Source organism: Schistocerca nitens, chromosome 1, assembly GCF_023898315.1.
Source record: "Schistocerca nitens isolate TAMUIC-IGC-003100 chromosome 1, iqSchNite1.1, whole genome shotgun sequence".
In the NCBI taxonomy this organism is placed as follows: Eukaryota; Metazoa; Arthropoda; class Insecta; order Orthoptera; family Acrididae; genus Schistocerca; species Schistocerca nitens.
Genome location: NC_064614.1, coordinates 966,510,412 through 966,524,726, shown reverse-complemented (window position 1 = coordinate 966,524,726; position 14,315 = coordinate 966,510,412). Strand labels below are relative to the sequence as shown.

The window sequence follows — 14,315 nt, the reverse complement described above, 5'->3', positions numbered from 1 at the left end:
GATGTATCGATGACCACTTGTACAGTAATTCCATTCTTCTTTCCTTCACATGTGCAAACTTTTCAGTCACTCTTCGATTAAAGTATGGAATTCCAAAAACGAAGTGTCATTCAATAGAGAGCATTGCAAATCCCCACATTTTTCCTTGCTCCCTAGTACTCCATAAGAAGGTTTTGATACGTTTTCTGATGAAAAACAACGTTCTATTTCTGACATGGTCATTGTAAATGTACTTATTGCTGTGAAGAGTTTCACAGATTAATTCCATGTATCACAAAGAGTGTTGTCTGTTATGTGATCCAGCAAGCTCAACTCCATACATACCTCTGTACTGCTCTCTCCCATAAATAACAAAGAGTTCTGATCGAAAGTTCTATGCTTCCAAAAAAGAATAACATTCAACAACAGCTCTGAAAGAAGTTCCTGGAAAACTGGATGAGTAAGTGATGAATCTCTCTAGTACACAGAGAGAGGCAGCTACTAGTGTCCAGTGAATTGGAATCTTTCATGCGGCTCATAACTTACATCACATACTTCTTATACGCCCCACAGTACATTAACTTCAGTCCTCCATCTTCAATTCTTCCTCTTTTACGACATTCGTGAAATTTGTTTAATTTTCAAACACGCTTTCCCCAGTGTTTGTAGTTTCATGCTCAAAATCTGTCAGCTGATGTGCACAAGCCGGGTTGTATTGTATTGCATGGTAACCGGTGGCCTAGAAACGACGGGGAGGCTCCGTTCCCGCCGCAGCCGCAGTGGTCCACAACCCCAAGACGACTACCACAGTCCACTTCACCCCTCCGCTGCCCCACACCGAACCACTCTTTCAGGGTTATTGTGCGGTTCGCCCCCCCCCCCCCCCACACCAGTGAACGTCTCACACAAGAAGAGTGTAACCCCTATGTATGCGTAGTAGAGTGATGTTGGTGTACGCACGCGTACGTGGAGAAATTGTTTGCGGAGCAAACGCCGACATAATGTAGCTGAGGCAGAATAAGGGGAACCAGTCCGCATTCGCCGAGGCAGATGGAAAACCGCCTAAAAACCATCCACAGGCTGGCCTGCTCACCGGACCTCGACACAAGTCCGTCGGGCGGATTCGTGCCGGGGACCAGGCGCTCGTTCCCAATGCGGAAAGGCGTGCGTGGGACATCACGGCTAACCGGGCGGGCAGCCGGGGTATTATCCCTATTCTGTAGCTATGTATCCACGTGATCCATATAGATCATAAACGAGAGCCAGAAAACGTACTTATTATCCTTCAAAATCGTTACTAAGCCGCAGGGGCCGCGCAGGACTAGCCGAGCGGTCTAAGGCGCTGCAGTCATGGACTGTATGGCTGATCCCGGCGAAGGTTCGAGTCCTCCCTCGGGCATGGGTGTGTGTGTTTGTCCTTAGGATAATTTAGGTTAAGTAGTGTGTAAGCTTAGGGACTGATGACCTTAGCAGTTAAGTCCCATAAGATTTCACACACTAAGCCGCAGGCTTGTAGGATTGTGTTTTCATTACACAATTTTTTTCGAATTGGTCTTAAACTGAAAAGCCAAAGAAACTGGTGCACCTGTCTAATATCGCGTAGGGCCGCCGCGAGCACGCAGAAGTGCCGCAACACGACGTGGCATGGACTCGACTAATGTCTGAATTAGTGCTGCAGGGAACTGGCACCATGAATCCTGTAGGGATGTCCATAAACCCGCAAGAGCGCGAGGGGCTCTTCTAAAAAGCACGTTGCAAGGTATCGCAGATATTCTCAATAATGTTCACGTCTGGGGAGTCTGGTGTCCAGCGGAAGTATTTAACCTCAGTAGATGTTCCTGAAGCCACTCTGTGGCAATTCTGGACTTGTGGGATGTCGCATTATCCTGCTACAAATTCCGAAGTCCGTCAGAATGAACAATGGACAAGAATGTATGCAGGCGATCAGACAGGATGCTTACGTAAATATGACCTGTCAGAGCCGTATCTAGACGTATCAAGTGTCCCATATCACTCTAACTGCACACGCCTCACGCCATTACACAGCCTCCGCCAGCTTGAACAGTCCCCTACTGGCATGCAGGATCCAAGGATTCATGAGGTTGTCTCCATACCCGTATACGTCCATCCACTCGATACAATTTGAATCGAGACTCATTCGACCAGGCTACATGTTTCCAGTCGTCAACAGTCCAATGTCGGTGTTGACGGGCCCCCACGAGGCGCAAAGCTTTGTGTCGTGCAGTTATCAAGGGTATACGAGCGGGCCTTCGTCTCCGAAAGCCCATATCGATGATGTTTCGTTGAATGGTTCGCACGCTGACAACTGTTGATGGCCCAGCATTGAAATCTGCAGCAATATGTGGAAGGGTTGCACTTCTGTCACGTTATACGATTCTCTTCAGTCGTCGTTGGTCCTGTTCTTGCAGGATCTTTTTTCGGCCAATGCGATGGTGGAAATTTGATGTTTTACCGGATACCTAATATTCACGGTACACAAGTGAAATGGTAGTACGGGAAAATCCCCGCTTCATCGCTACTTCGGAGATGCTCTGTCCCATCAACAGTTTAAACTAACTTAAATCTTGATAGCCTGCCCTTTAAGCAGCAATAACCGATCTAACAACTGCGCCAGATACTTCTCTTATATAGGCGTGACCGATCGCAGTACCATGTACTGCCTTTTTACACATCTCTGAATTTGAATAAACATCCTCATAACAGTTTCTTTGGAGCTTCAGTGTATTATTCATGTACTTGCCAATATCTTCCCTACATTCGGAAACAGTATTGACACTCTTTGGCTGGAATTTCATCGAGTAGGCACTAAATGTGGCACACGTCTTCGTATTATTTCATCGAGGATTGCTGTTCTTTGTGGAAATTCTGGAATGGAGCTGCGAAGTCTATGAAGTTTGGTGCAAAATATTAGCACATTTTTATTAATCGAAGCGGCTTTAAGCATAATCAAGTTCAGCTGGTCACCATAACAATGAATATATGAAGCATTGTAAAATATTTCCATAACAAGAGCCTACAAACCGCATGACGAGCCACTCGTGACTGCTGCAATTCTCGAAATAGTGATTTATCTGTTCTATGAGGTACATTGCGAAAGACTGAGCATCATGCTTTTCTGGTGCCATGACGTCCCAAAATCTTCCAATTGGTCTTCTGTTAGCGATGTACCTACATACTGCAATGGAGACCCAAAGAAATTGGTATGGGCAGGCAGAGATATCTAAACAGACAGAATACGGCGCTCGGTCTGCAACGCGTACTTAAAACAACAAGTGTCCGGTGTAGTTGTTAGATCGGTTACTGCTGTTACAATGGCAGGTTATCAAGATTTAAGTGATTTTGAACGTCGTGTTATAGTCGGCACACGAGCGATGGGACACAGCACATCCGCGGTAGCGATGAAGTGGGGATATCCCCGTACGACACGTTCACGAGTGTACCATGAATATCAGGAATCCGGTTAAATATCAAAATCTCCGACATCGCTGCGGCCGGAAAAAGATCCTGTAAGAATGGGACCAACGACGACTGAAGAGAATCGTTCAACGAGACGGAAGTGCAACTTTTCCGCAGATTGCTGAAGATTTCAGTGCTGGGCCATCAACAAGTGTCAGCGTGCAAACCATTCATCAAAACATCATCGATATGGGCTTTCAGAGCCAAAGGCCCACACGTGTACCCTTGATGACTGCATGACACAAAGCTTTACGCCTCGCCTCAGCCCCTCCATACCGACATTCGACTGTTGATGGCTGGAAACATGTTGCCTGGTTGGACGAGTCTCGCTTCAAATTTTAACGAGCGCATGGACGTGTACAAGTATGGAGACCAGCTCATGAATCCATTGACCCTGCATGTCAGCAGGGGACTGTTCAAGTTGGTGGAGGCTCTGTAATGGCGGGGGGCGTGTGCAGTTCGAGTGATATGCGACCCCCGACACTTCTATATACGACTCTGACAGGTGAGACGTACGTAAGCATCCTGTCTGATTACCTGCATCCATTCATGTCCATTGTGCATTCCAGCAGAACAATGCGACATCCCACACGTCCAGAATTGCTACGGAGTGGTTCCAGGAACAGTCTTCTGAGTTTAAACACTTTCGCTGGCCACCATACTTCCCAGACATGAACATTAATGAGCATATCTGGGACGCCTTGCAACGTTCTGTTCTGAAGAGATCTCCACTCCCTCATACTCTTACGATTTATGGATAGCCCCGCAGGATTCATGGTGTCAGTTCCCTCCGGTACTATTTCAGACACTAGTCGAGTCCATGCCACGTCGTGTTGCGGCACTTCTGCGTGCTCGGGTGCCCTAGACGATATTAGGCAGATGTACCAATCTTTTTTGGTACGGATGCAGGTGATCAGACAGGATGCTTACGTACGTGTCATCTGTCAGAGTCGTACCTAGATGTATCATGGGTTCCATATCAAAGTGCACACGCCCCACGCCATTACAGAGCCTCCACCAGCTTGAACAGTCCCTTGCTAACATACAGAGTCCATGCATTCATGAGCTGGTCTCCATACCCGTACACGTCCATCCACTCGATACAATTTGAAATGAGACTCGACCGACCAGACAACATGTTTCCGGTCAACAGTCCAATGTCGGTGTTGACGGGCCCACTCGAGGCGTAAAGCTTTGTGTCATGTAGTCATCAGGGGTACGCGAGTGGGCCTTCGGCACCGAAAGCCCATATCGATGATGTTTCGTTGAAAGGTTTGCAGGCTGACACTATTTGATGGCCCAGCACTGAAATCTTCAGCAATTTGCGGAAGGGTTGCATTTCTGTCACGGATATCATCCAACTTCTCACTTTAGTTTTAATAACACTCATCTGGCTAAAAAGTCTTTCCACTTCCGCATTAGACCACGGTAACACTAGTCGTCACAATGTACACGTTGCCAATTCCTGAAATGGGTTGATGTCACTTGCATCTCTATATTTAAACACTTCACACCAGAAACTACCAGTGTCTTTGGTTTCCTATCATCTGACAAGAGTTAAATTTTGCTATTGAAAATCTATTTTTGTTGTTGTGCCAGGGTCAATACTACACGATTCAAATAGAGGAACCAGTGGCTTTCCAACGAGCTAAGAGCTTTGGATAATGAAAGAAGAGAGAGTCTCCTCAAAAGTTCAGAGATGTGTGGACGTCTTTACAACAACTGAATTATTAATTGGCAGACAAACTGGACGCATCTCTGACGTAGGATGTATTCTTGTTCTGAGTGTGATTGAGATTGTTACAACTCACTAATCTTTTTTTTTTAATATCTTCGATATGGTTAGGAGTCTAAGTACCTCTCAAAGTCTAAATTTAGTTTTCTTTGCTCAGAATATGTGGGGAAAACTTTTTTCATTAATGAATCTGTTAGCACAACGACATCATTTAACAGCTTGCACGGATCCTCTGAGTTGGAACAAAATGTTATTAACAAACTGCAAACCTGGAAAAATCGGCTTTAAAAATATTAAATACGCCAAACTGCATTCATCAGAAAACACTGCATAAAGCATTTCTGCAGTGTAACGCTTGTCTCTGATTCGCGGCGTTTCGAAGTGCGTCCTAAGCTTTCACCGCTGGTCTGTAATACTTGTTACCGCAGACTCTATGAAAACCATCGCGTATCATACGCCCGTGGAATTTTTAGGGATACTGTTCCCAAAATCATTTTTACTGTCTGATAAATATCACAATACAACTGACAGTGAGTTGAGGAAAGCAAAATCCAATTACATGTTTGCCACACTAGGAAGTCAAAATTTCTTGCAAGCGTTTCGCTCGTGGCAGAAGTAGCAAGTTGAATTGAACGGGCGGCCGGTGTGGCCGAGCGGTTCTAGGCGCTACAGTCTGGAACCGCGCTGCTGCTACGGTCGCAGGTTCGAATCCTGCCTCGGGCATGGATGTGTGCGATGTCCTTAGGTTAGTTAGGTTTAAGTAATTCTACGTTCTAAGGGACTGATGACCTCAGCAGTTAAGTCCCATAGTGCTCAGAGTCATTTGAACCATTTTGAATTGAACGACAAACACATTGTATAAGGTACAAATGCGGAATGTCTTTTTTCAAATTGGATATATCATTGTCTGTCGGTTTACTGTTGCACAAATCACTTAAGTGATCACATGACGTGATCGCACAATGGTTGGAAACCTCCGCTTGTGTCATTTCTAAAGATTCCTTCATAGTTTTGAAAGGTATTTTTGATAGTCTTACGTTAGAAAATGGTACTGCAGCCGTCTTGTGTTTTTGTGTTACTGTGGCTTAATATGTCGGCATAACGCGCTAGCAAAGTACTACGACGAAATTTATAATATGTTTTTGTAACATCGCCTTGAATTATTTCCAGACACTCTGCAAATTTACTGTTGCATAGCTATTCAGTACGAAATTTACTTTCCGCATGTTTAGTTAGCACTAAAACAATATCCAATGACGTAAAACTCCACATTAACACCAACACTACAGGTATGCTCTGTGCATGCAGTTGCAGATTTATTGATACTAGACCGCATAATACAGGTGCCTTACAATACGGGAACAAAGACAGAATATCGTCATCATGGATCTTTAAGTGATATAAATTTAAGGGCTACCAGACGTCAGCATATTAAATAGGGCTGTTTGCTGTATATTGAATGGGTCAAGTGATTTTTAAAAATAGTTTTACCACAAAAACATACAAATGTTTTTAAAATCCATCCTAACTCACGTGACGTTCCCTGGCAAGACATTCACAAAATCGTTGTAATAGAAGTGAAAAAAAAGATTTATCTGTATTATTATTATTTCAACTCTGTATGAACGGTTGTCGATTATGTAGACTCCGTAAAAAAAAATCTATTTTCATTTTTATGTATGTGCAATAATTATGTACCTATATTTTGCAGATAACGTCTGTGGTCGGCGAGTGTAGAAATCAAAGACAATGATAATTAAAAAAGATAACAAAGATGCATATTAAATTGCCTATAAATAGTGGATGTTAAAACATTACTCTCTGTCTTCTTGTGGCCGTTAAAGTTGTAAGAGCCTGTAACGCTCGATTGAATGCTTGGTTAGCTTTCTTTTGTTCCTTGTTCAAGAAAGACGCCATTGGAGGCTGATGAGTGAAAAAGGTGTGTACTTTAGATTTATGTTGATTTTTGAATATAGGAATTGTTAAAAATACTTGTAATAATTTATTGCTAGCTTGCCCAGTATTTTATTATACATTTTTAGCCGTTTTCAGCACATTTAGAATTTTTCATGACGCAGAGCTGTGCAGGGATCGCGGGAGCCGCTGCCGCGGCAAATTCAAATTAAATTGCGTGAAGGCAGTTTTCCCGCAATTAAGCGGGCAGGTAACGTTACATTAAAATTATTTCTTTCAGCTTCCCAGAGGCCTCAGAGGCGAATGGTGGATTTTTATGCCATTTTCAGGTGGACAAGGGCAACTGCTGTTACAATATCAGTGAGGTAATTAATTTAAGTAAACCAGAGCAATAAAATTTTACTTGTGCGATATCAAAGACTGCTGTGATGAAACCTGTTCTCGCTAATAATACAAAAACCAAATTTCATTTTTAGTTTCATGCTCTCGTGTTAGTCGTGGCAATCAATAGTGTTCATATAATAAAAAATCCGCTGCAGCTTTTACGTTTAGCGAACTTAGCATACTGTAACTTCTGTACATGTAATAACAGTAATTTGTACATGTAATAAGAGTAATTTTCAGTGCATTTCAGAGATTAAAGTAGCGAAGGACATGTTTAATTTCATAATTAGTTACATTAATGATACCGTGTCCCATTTCTAACAAGTCAGATCAGGGTTATATAAAAATAGTTTGCAAATTAAATATCATACGTGCACAGCAGGAAATCTTTTAGTGTTGTGTGAATCCCCACGTTATGGATCAAGGTGTACAAAATTAAAATACAGTATTTTCAACTGCAGAAGCTAATAATGAGAATCGCATTTTATCTGTTGTGCTCGCAACAATAAGCAATATAAAGTTAATTAAAATATTATGCCACGCAAACTGCATATAAAGCCAAAAGCGCGGTGGGGATTACGCGACACACTAGCCGCTAGATGCAAAATTGGCGCACGAGACAGGTATTCAAAACCACCAGATTTAATGGTAAAACCATTAAATTGGCGACACTGATTTAAGATCATTTCTGTGGCACTCTATGAAGTAAGCGCATACAACGGAAGGCAACAGACAGTTCTGCTTTCAGTAATTCGAGCGATAGTAAAAACCTAGGACAGTTGATGCCTTCCTCTTTCCACTTAGTGAAAGCAAGAACAACAACACCCTCATCATTATTTCTATTTTATGACAGAAACGTGTCGCTCAAAGTGCTTAAATTAGTGAAATAAAATTTTATTATAGTTGATCTGTATAATAATACCTTAAAACAAATGGTTGCAAAATAATACGTTAAAATAAACTGATACATAGTTCGAAGTAGGGGCTGTACATTTTCACTGGTGCTACGGGATCCGCGCGGCCTTAAACCTGCCCTGTGTCGAATCACTCATTGTTGATCATATGGTATTGGGCCTTCATAATATGATTTAACTGGAGTCGATAAGTTGTTGTGAAGGAAATTTCTCACATTTCGAAGTATATTGTTGAACGAAAAAGCCAATTCCGATCAACCATTGCCAGAACAAAACGTCCTGACACATTGTGAAAACGAAAGTAACTATTGTACTAGTCCTACAAATTGTGTACGATATTTCAAGTTGGATGTTCTATAGAAGTCCAATCTCAATATTTTCTGATTAGTGACATTCACAGCGCAGAACCGTAAACGTTGAAAAATCCTCCGCTCCGTAGTCTGAGACGTAGTAGCTTCACTTCCATCCCGTAAGCCGCAGCTGCTTCCAATCTCTTCCTCTGCTGCCATCTAGGGAGGGCCGCTGCAGGTCGTTGCGCGCGCTACCTCGCCTGGAACGCGCGAGCTGCGATCGCTGCTGACACCTGCCCGGAAACTTGCCAACTGTGAGGACACCGACGCAAAGACAAAAGGACCGCTTTCCTCTCGTACACCAGAGGGGGGGAAAATCTCGAAAAACGGCAGGTAGCGCTACCAGGTGAACGTTAGCGAAAACGTTTCAAGGACAAGCCTGACGTCCAGTACAATTCAAACCAGTGCTAGGGATGGCTGTTCTTTAAATAGACGGGCGTGGAACAGCCGTCAATAGCTACCTTGCGATGAGGTTGGTGCAAGTGCTTTCGTACCTACGTGTCACGCATATGTTTACGTATACTTTCTTGTAAATGACAGTAGTAGACTGATGACACGTTGAGGAGTGAGTCGACATCTGTCTATCGCGCGTGAGTTGTCGCCGCTGCTGATAGCGTCTGTGTGCGGTAGTCACATGAATACAGACGAACGCGCGTGTTTTGTGTGAGGGCGTTGCCCTGGATACGAAGACAACGGTGGCGTCGAAAATGGCGGCGACCGCACTGAAGACGCCGTTGTTGTTGACATTGTTGTCAGCGTTGTCAGTGCAGTTCGCTTTGTGTCAACAAGTGCCAGGTGGTGGCTACTACAATAGGGACGGAGTGTTCGTACCACCGACCCCCGGGGACCCCAACTACAGGACTTACGTGCTCAATGGTCGTCGTTATGGTCTCAGCCAGCCGCCTCCTGAGTCCACGTACGGCTACGACAGGAACAGGCCAGGCTTCGACGACAGATACCGGTACCAGCAGGTAAGCAGCAATCACACCTTTCTTCTACTTCTTCTTTTCCTGAAGAAGGCAGAACCATTGTCTCTTCTGAGGGAAGTCGACGCAGGAAATGCAAGGGTAACAGTAAACAAACGTATGTTGTCTACTAATTTTTTGTTGATCTTGAACTGCTTGAAATGTAAGCATATCACCCTCCTCAATAAAAAAAATAAAAAAAAACCACAAGGTTACAGCCGCAGTTCTTCTGTCTCCTTCTTCGGCGTTCTCCTAATCTCGTCTTAAATGTCATGTCCTCTATTTTGCCGATGTATATTGCTTAACCGTAGATTTCCCTTGCTCTCCCTATTCACATGTCGCTGTGTTATTGACTTTTATGATCCCCTTTTATTTTATAAAACGCCCACTTTGCTGCACTCGTTTGGCTATAATCATTTTCCACAGACCTTCCCTCATCTCCTCTTTAAAGAATCTCCTCGTTTCTTAAACAGTCAGTACTTTTGATCTTCATCACGCGTCGTTACACATCTGAAACAAATTTGTGGGCCAATGCCCATTATCCAATAATGTTGACAGTGTTTCTGCTACGCAGTGTTGTCTCTGTCAACTCCCTTATGGTATGTTTCAATAAAATGGTTTAGGAGAGAGTAACGACGCTTGGCCCTTTGTGAAGTAAGAGTGAGTGTACATAGAACCGGATCAAACTACTTTTTCCACCGACGGCAAGGCTAGAGAGCCAGCGAGGACAGGAGTACTCGGTCTGCGGCAGAAGGTACAGGCTTCGAGACCATCTCACGGCTTCTGGACTGTGACGACTTGGAATACAAATAACTTTCAGCGACTATAAATGTTAGAAATGTAAAACGATCACGAAGGTGCTCGAGAGAGTTGACTTAATGAACGTGGTTGATGCTTTGTAAACATCACACAGAAAGTAAAACATACAACCTTAATGGTTCGATGCAAGATAGTAGACGAAAACCATGTAGGGCCTTATGTAAATACTGTGACCAAATTTGCTGAATATATTTTTGACACACTGAGTGAAATAATTGTTTGCTTAACATTGTCATTATCTCTGCCATGCACCTCACGGTGTTTTGCACGGTATGAATGTAGATCCAGGAGGTCAGAATATGGATTCTAACCTAAGTATTCAGAGTTGCGTCTAAAAGGCGGAAAGTAAAAATGTTGTTGTTGTGGTCTTCAGTCCTGAGACTGGTTTGATGCAGCTCTCCATGCTACTCTATCCTGTGCAAGCTTCTTCATCTCCCAGTACCTACTGCAACCTACATCCTTCTGAATCTGCTTAGTGTATGCATCTCTTGGTCTCCCCCTACGATTTTTACCCTCCACGCTGCCCTCCAATACTAAATTGGTGATCCCTTGATGCCTCAGAACATGTCCTACCAACCGATCCCTTCTTCTGGTCAAGTTGTGCCACAAACTCCGCTTCTCCCCAATCCTATTCAGTACCTCCTCATTAGTTATGTGATCTACCCATCTAATCTTCAGCATTCTTCTGTAGCACCACATTTCGAAAGCTTCTATTCTCTTCTTGTCCAAACTATTTATCGTCCATGTTTCACTTCCATACATGGCTACACTCCATACAAATACTTTCAGAAAAGACTTCCTGACACTTAAATCTATACTCGATGTTAACAAATTTCTCTTCTTCAGAAACGCTTTCCTTGCCATTGCCAGTCTACATTTTATATCCTCTCTACTTCGTCCATCATCAGTTATTTTGCTCCCCAAATAGCAAAACTCCTTTACTACATTAAGTGTCTCATTTCCTAATCTAATACCTTCAACATCACCCGACTTAATTCGACTACATTCCATTATCCTCGTTTTGCTTTTGTTGATGTTCATCTTATATCCTCCTTTCAAGACACTGTCCATTCCGTTCAACTGCTCTTCCAAGTCCTTTGCTGTCTCTGACAGAATTACAATGTCATCGGCGAACCTCAAAGTTTTTATTTCTTCTCCATGGATTGTGATACCTACTCCGAATTTTTCTTTTGTTTCCTTTACTGCTTGCTCAATATACAGATTGAATAACATCGGGGAGAGGCTACAACCCTGTCTTACTCCCTTCCCAACCACTGCTTCCCTTTCATGCCCCTCGACTCCTATAACCGCCATCTGGCTTCTGTACAAATTGTAAACAGCCTTTCGCTCCCTGTATTTTACCCCTGCCACCTTTAGAATTTGAAAGAGAGTATTCCAGTCAACATTGTCAAAAGCTTTCTCTAAGTCTACAAATGCTAGAAACGTAGGTTTGCCTTTCCTTAATCTTTCTTCTAAGATAAGTCGTAAGGTCAGTATTGCCTCACGTGTTCCAGTATTTCTACGGAATCCAAACTGATCTTCCCCGAGGTCGGCTTCTACTAGTTTTTCCATTCGTCTGTAAAGAATTCGTGTTAGTATTTTGCAGCTGTGGCTTATTAAACTGATTGTCCGGTAATTCTCACATCTGTCAACACCTGCTTTCTTTGGAATTGGAATTATTATATTCTTCTTGAAGTCTGAGGGTATTTCGCCTGTTTCATACATCTTGCTTACCAGATGGTAGAGTTTCGTCAGGGCTGGCTCTCCCAAAGCCGTCAGTAGTTCCAATGGAATGTTGTCTACTCCGGGGGCCTTGTTTCGACTCAGGTCTTTCAGTGCTCTGTCAAATTCTTCACGCAGTATCGTATCTCCCATTTCATCTTCATCTACATCCTCTTCCATTTCCATAATATTGTCCTCAAGTACATGGCCCTTGTATAGACCCTCTATATACTCCTTCCACCTTTCTGCTTTCCCTTCTTTCCTCAGAACTGGGTTTCCATCTGAGCTCTTGATGTTCATACAAGTGGTTCTCTTATCTCCAAAGGTCTCTTTAATTTTCCTGTAGGCAGTATCTATCTTACCCCTAGTGAGACAAGCCTCTACATCCTTACATTTGTCCTCTAGCCATCCCTGCTTAGCCATTTTGCACTTCCTGTCGATCTCATTTTTGAGACGTTTGTATTCCTTTTTGCCTGCTTCATTTACTGTATTTTTATATTTTCTCCTTTCATCAATTAAATTCAATATTTCTTCTGTTACCCAAGGATTTCTACTAGCCCTCGTCTTTTTACCTACTTGATCCTCTGCTGCCTTCACTACTTCATCCCTCAAAGCTACCCATTCTTCTTCTACTGTATTTCTTTCCCCCATTCCCGTCAATTGTTCCCTTATGCTCTCCCTGAAACTCTGTACAACCTCTGGTTCTTTCAGTTTATCCAGGTCCCATCTCCTTAAATTCCCACCTTTTTGCAGTTTCTTCAGTTTTAATCTACAGGTCATAACCAATAGATTGTGGTCAGAGTCCACATCTGCCCCTGGAAATGTCTTACAATTTAAAACCTGGTTCCTAAATCTCTGTCTTACCATTATATAATCTATCTGATACCTTTTAGTATCTCCAGGGTTCTTCCATGTATACAACCTTCTATCATGATTCTTAAATCAAGTATTAGCTATGATTAAGTTGTGCTCTGTGCAAAATTCTACCAGGCGGCTTCCTCTTTCATTTCTTAGCCCCAATCCATATTCACCTACTACGTTTCCTTCTCTCCCTTTCCCTACACTCGAATTCCAGTCACCCATGACTATTAAATTTTCGTCTCCCTTCACTATCTGAATAATTTCTTTTATTTCATCATACATTTCTTCAATTTCTTCGTCATCTGCAGAGCTAGTTGGCATATAAACTTGTACTACTGTAGTAGGTGTGGGCTTCGTATCTATCTTGGCCACAATAATGCGTTCACTAAGCTGTTTGTAGTAGCTTACCCGCATTCCTATTTTCCTATTCATTATTAAACCTACTCCTGCATTACCCCTATTTGACTTTGTGTTTATAACCCTGTAATCACCTGACCAGAAGTCTTGTTCCTCCTGCCACCGAACTTCACTAATTCCCACTATATCTAACTTTAACCTATCCATTTCCCTTTTCAAATTTTCTAACCTACCTGCCCGATTAAGGGACCTGACATTCCACGCTCCGATCCGTAGAACGCCAGTTTTCTTTCTCCTGATAACGACATCCTCTTGAGTAGTCCCCGCCCGGAGATCCGAATGGGGGACTATTTTACCTCCGGAATATTTTACCCAAGAGGATGCCATCATCATTTAATCATACAGTAAAGCTGCATGCCCTCGGGAAAAATTACGGCCGTAGTTTCCCCTTGCTTTCAGCCGTTCGCAGTACCAGCACAGCAAGGCCGTTTTGGTTATTGTTACAAGGCCAGATCAGTCACTCATCCAGACTGTTGCCCTTGCAACTACTGAAAAGGCTGCTGCCCCTCTTCAGGAACCACACGTTTGTCTGGCCTCTCAACAGATACCCCTCCGTTGTGGTTGTACCTACGGTACGGCTATCTGTATCGCTGAGGCACGCAAGCCTCCCCACCAACGGCAAGGTCCATGGTTCATGGGGGGGGAAAAAGTAAAAATAAGGCAACATAATTTGCAGAAAAACTATCATTGGAAGCAGTATCTCCGTAGTATCTTTCTTCAGAATGAAACAACTTCCAGCGCCCAGCCGATGCTTCAAAAATTGTAATCTAAATTTTCT

At 43.1% G+C, this 14,315-nt stretch overlaps 1 protein-coding gene across 2 annotated transcripts in view; it reads left to right on the top strand.

Moving 5' to 3' along the window:
- The first annotated feature begins 9,115 nt into the window (after positions 1-9,115).
- Positions 9,116-14,315, top strand: part of LOC126195018 (cholinesterase) — a 182,529-nt gene continuing 177,329 nt past the window's right edge. Inside the window, exon 1 of one of the 2 annotated variants that reach the window (XM_049933461.1) lies at positions 9,116-9,724. In XM_049933461.1, the coding sequence (XP_049789418.1) occupies positions 9,461-9,724 (264 nt within the window). In that variant the 5' untranslated portion in view covers positions 9,116-9,460. The remainder of the gene's footprint in view (positions 9,725-14,315) is intronic. The other variant, XM_049933452.1, reaches the window with a different exon arrangement.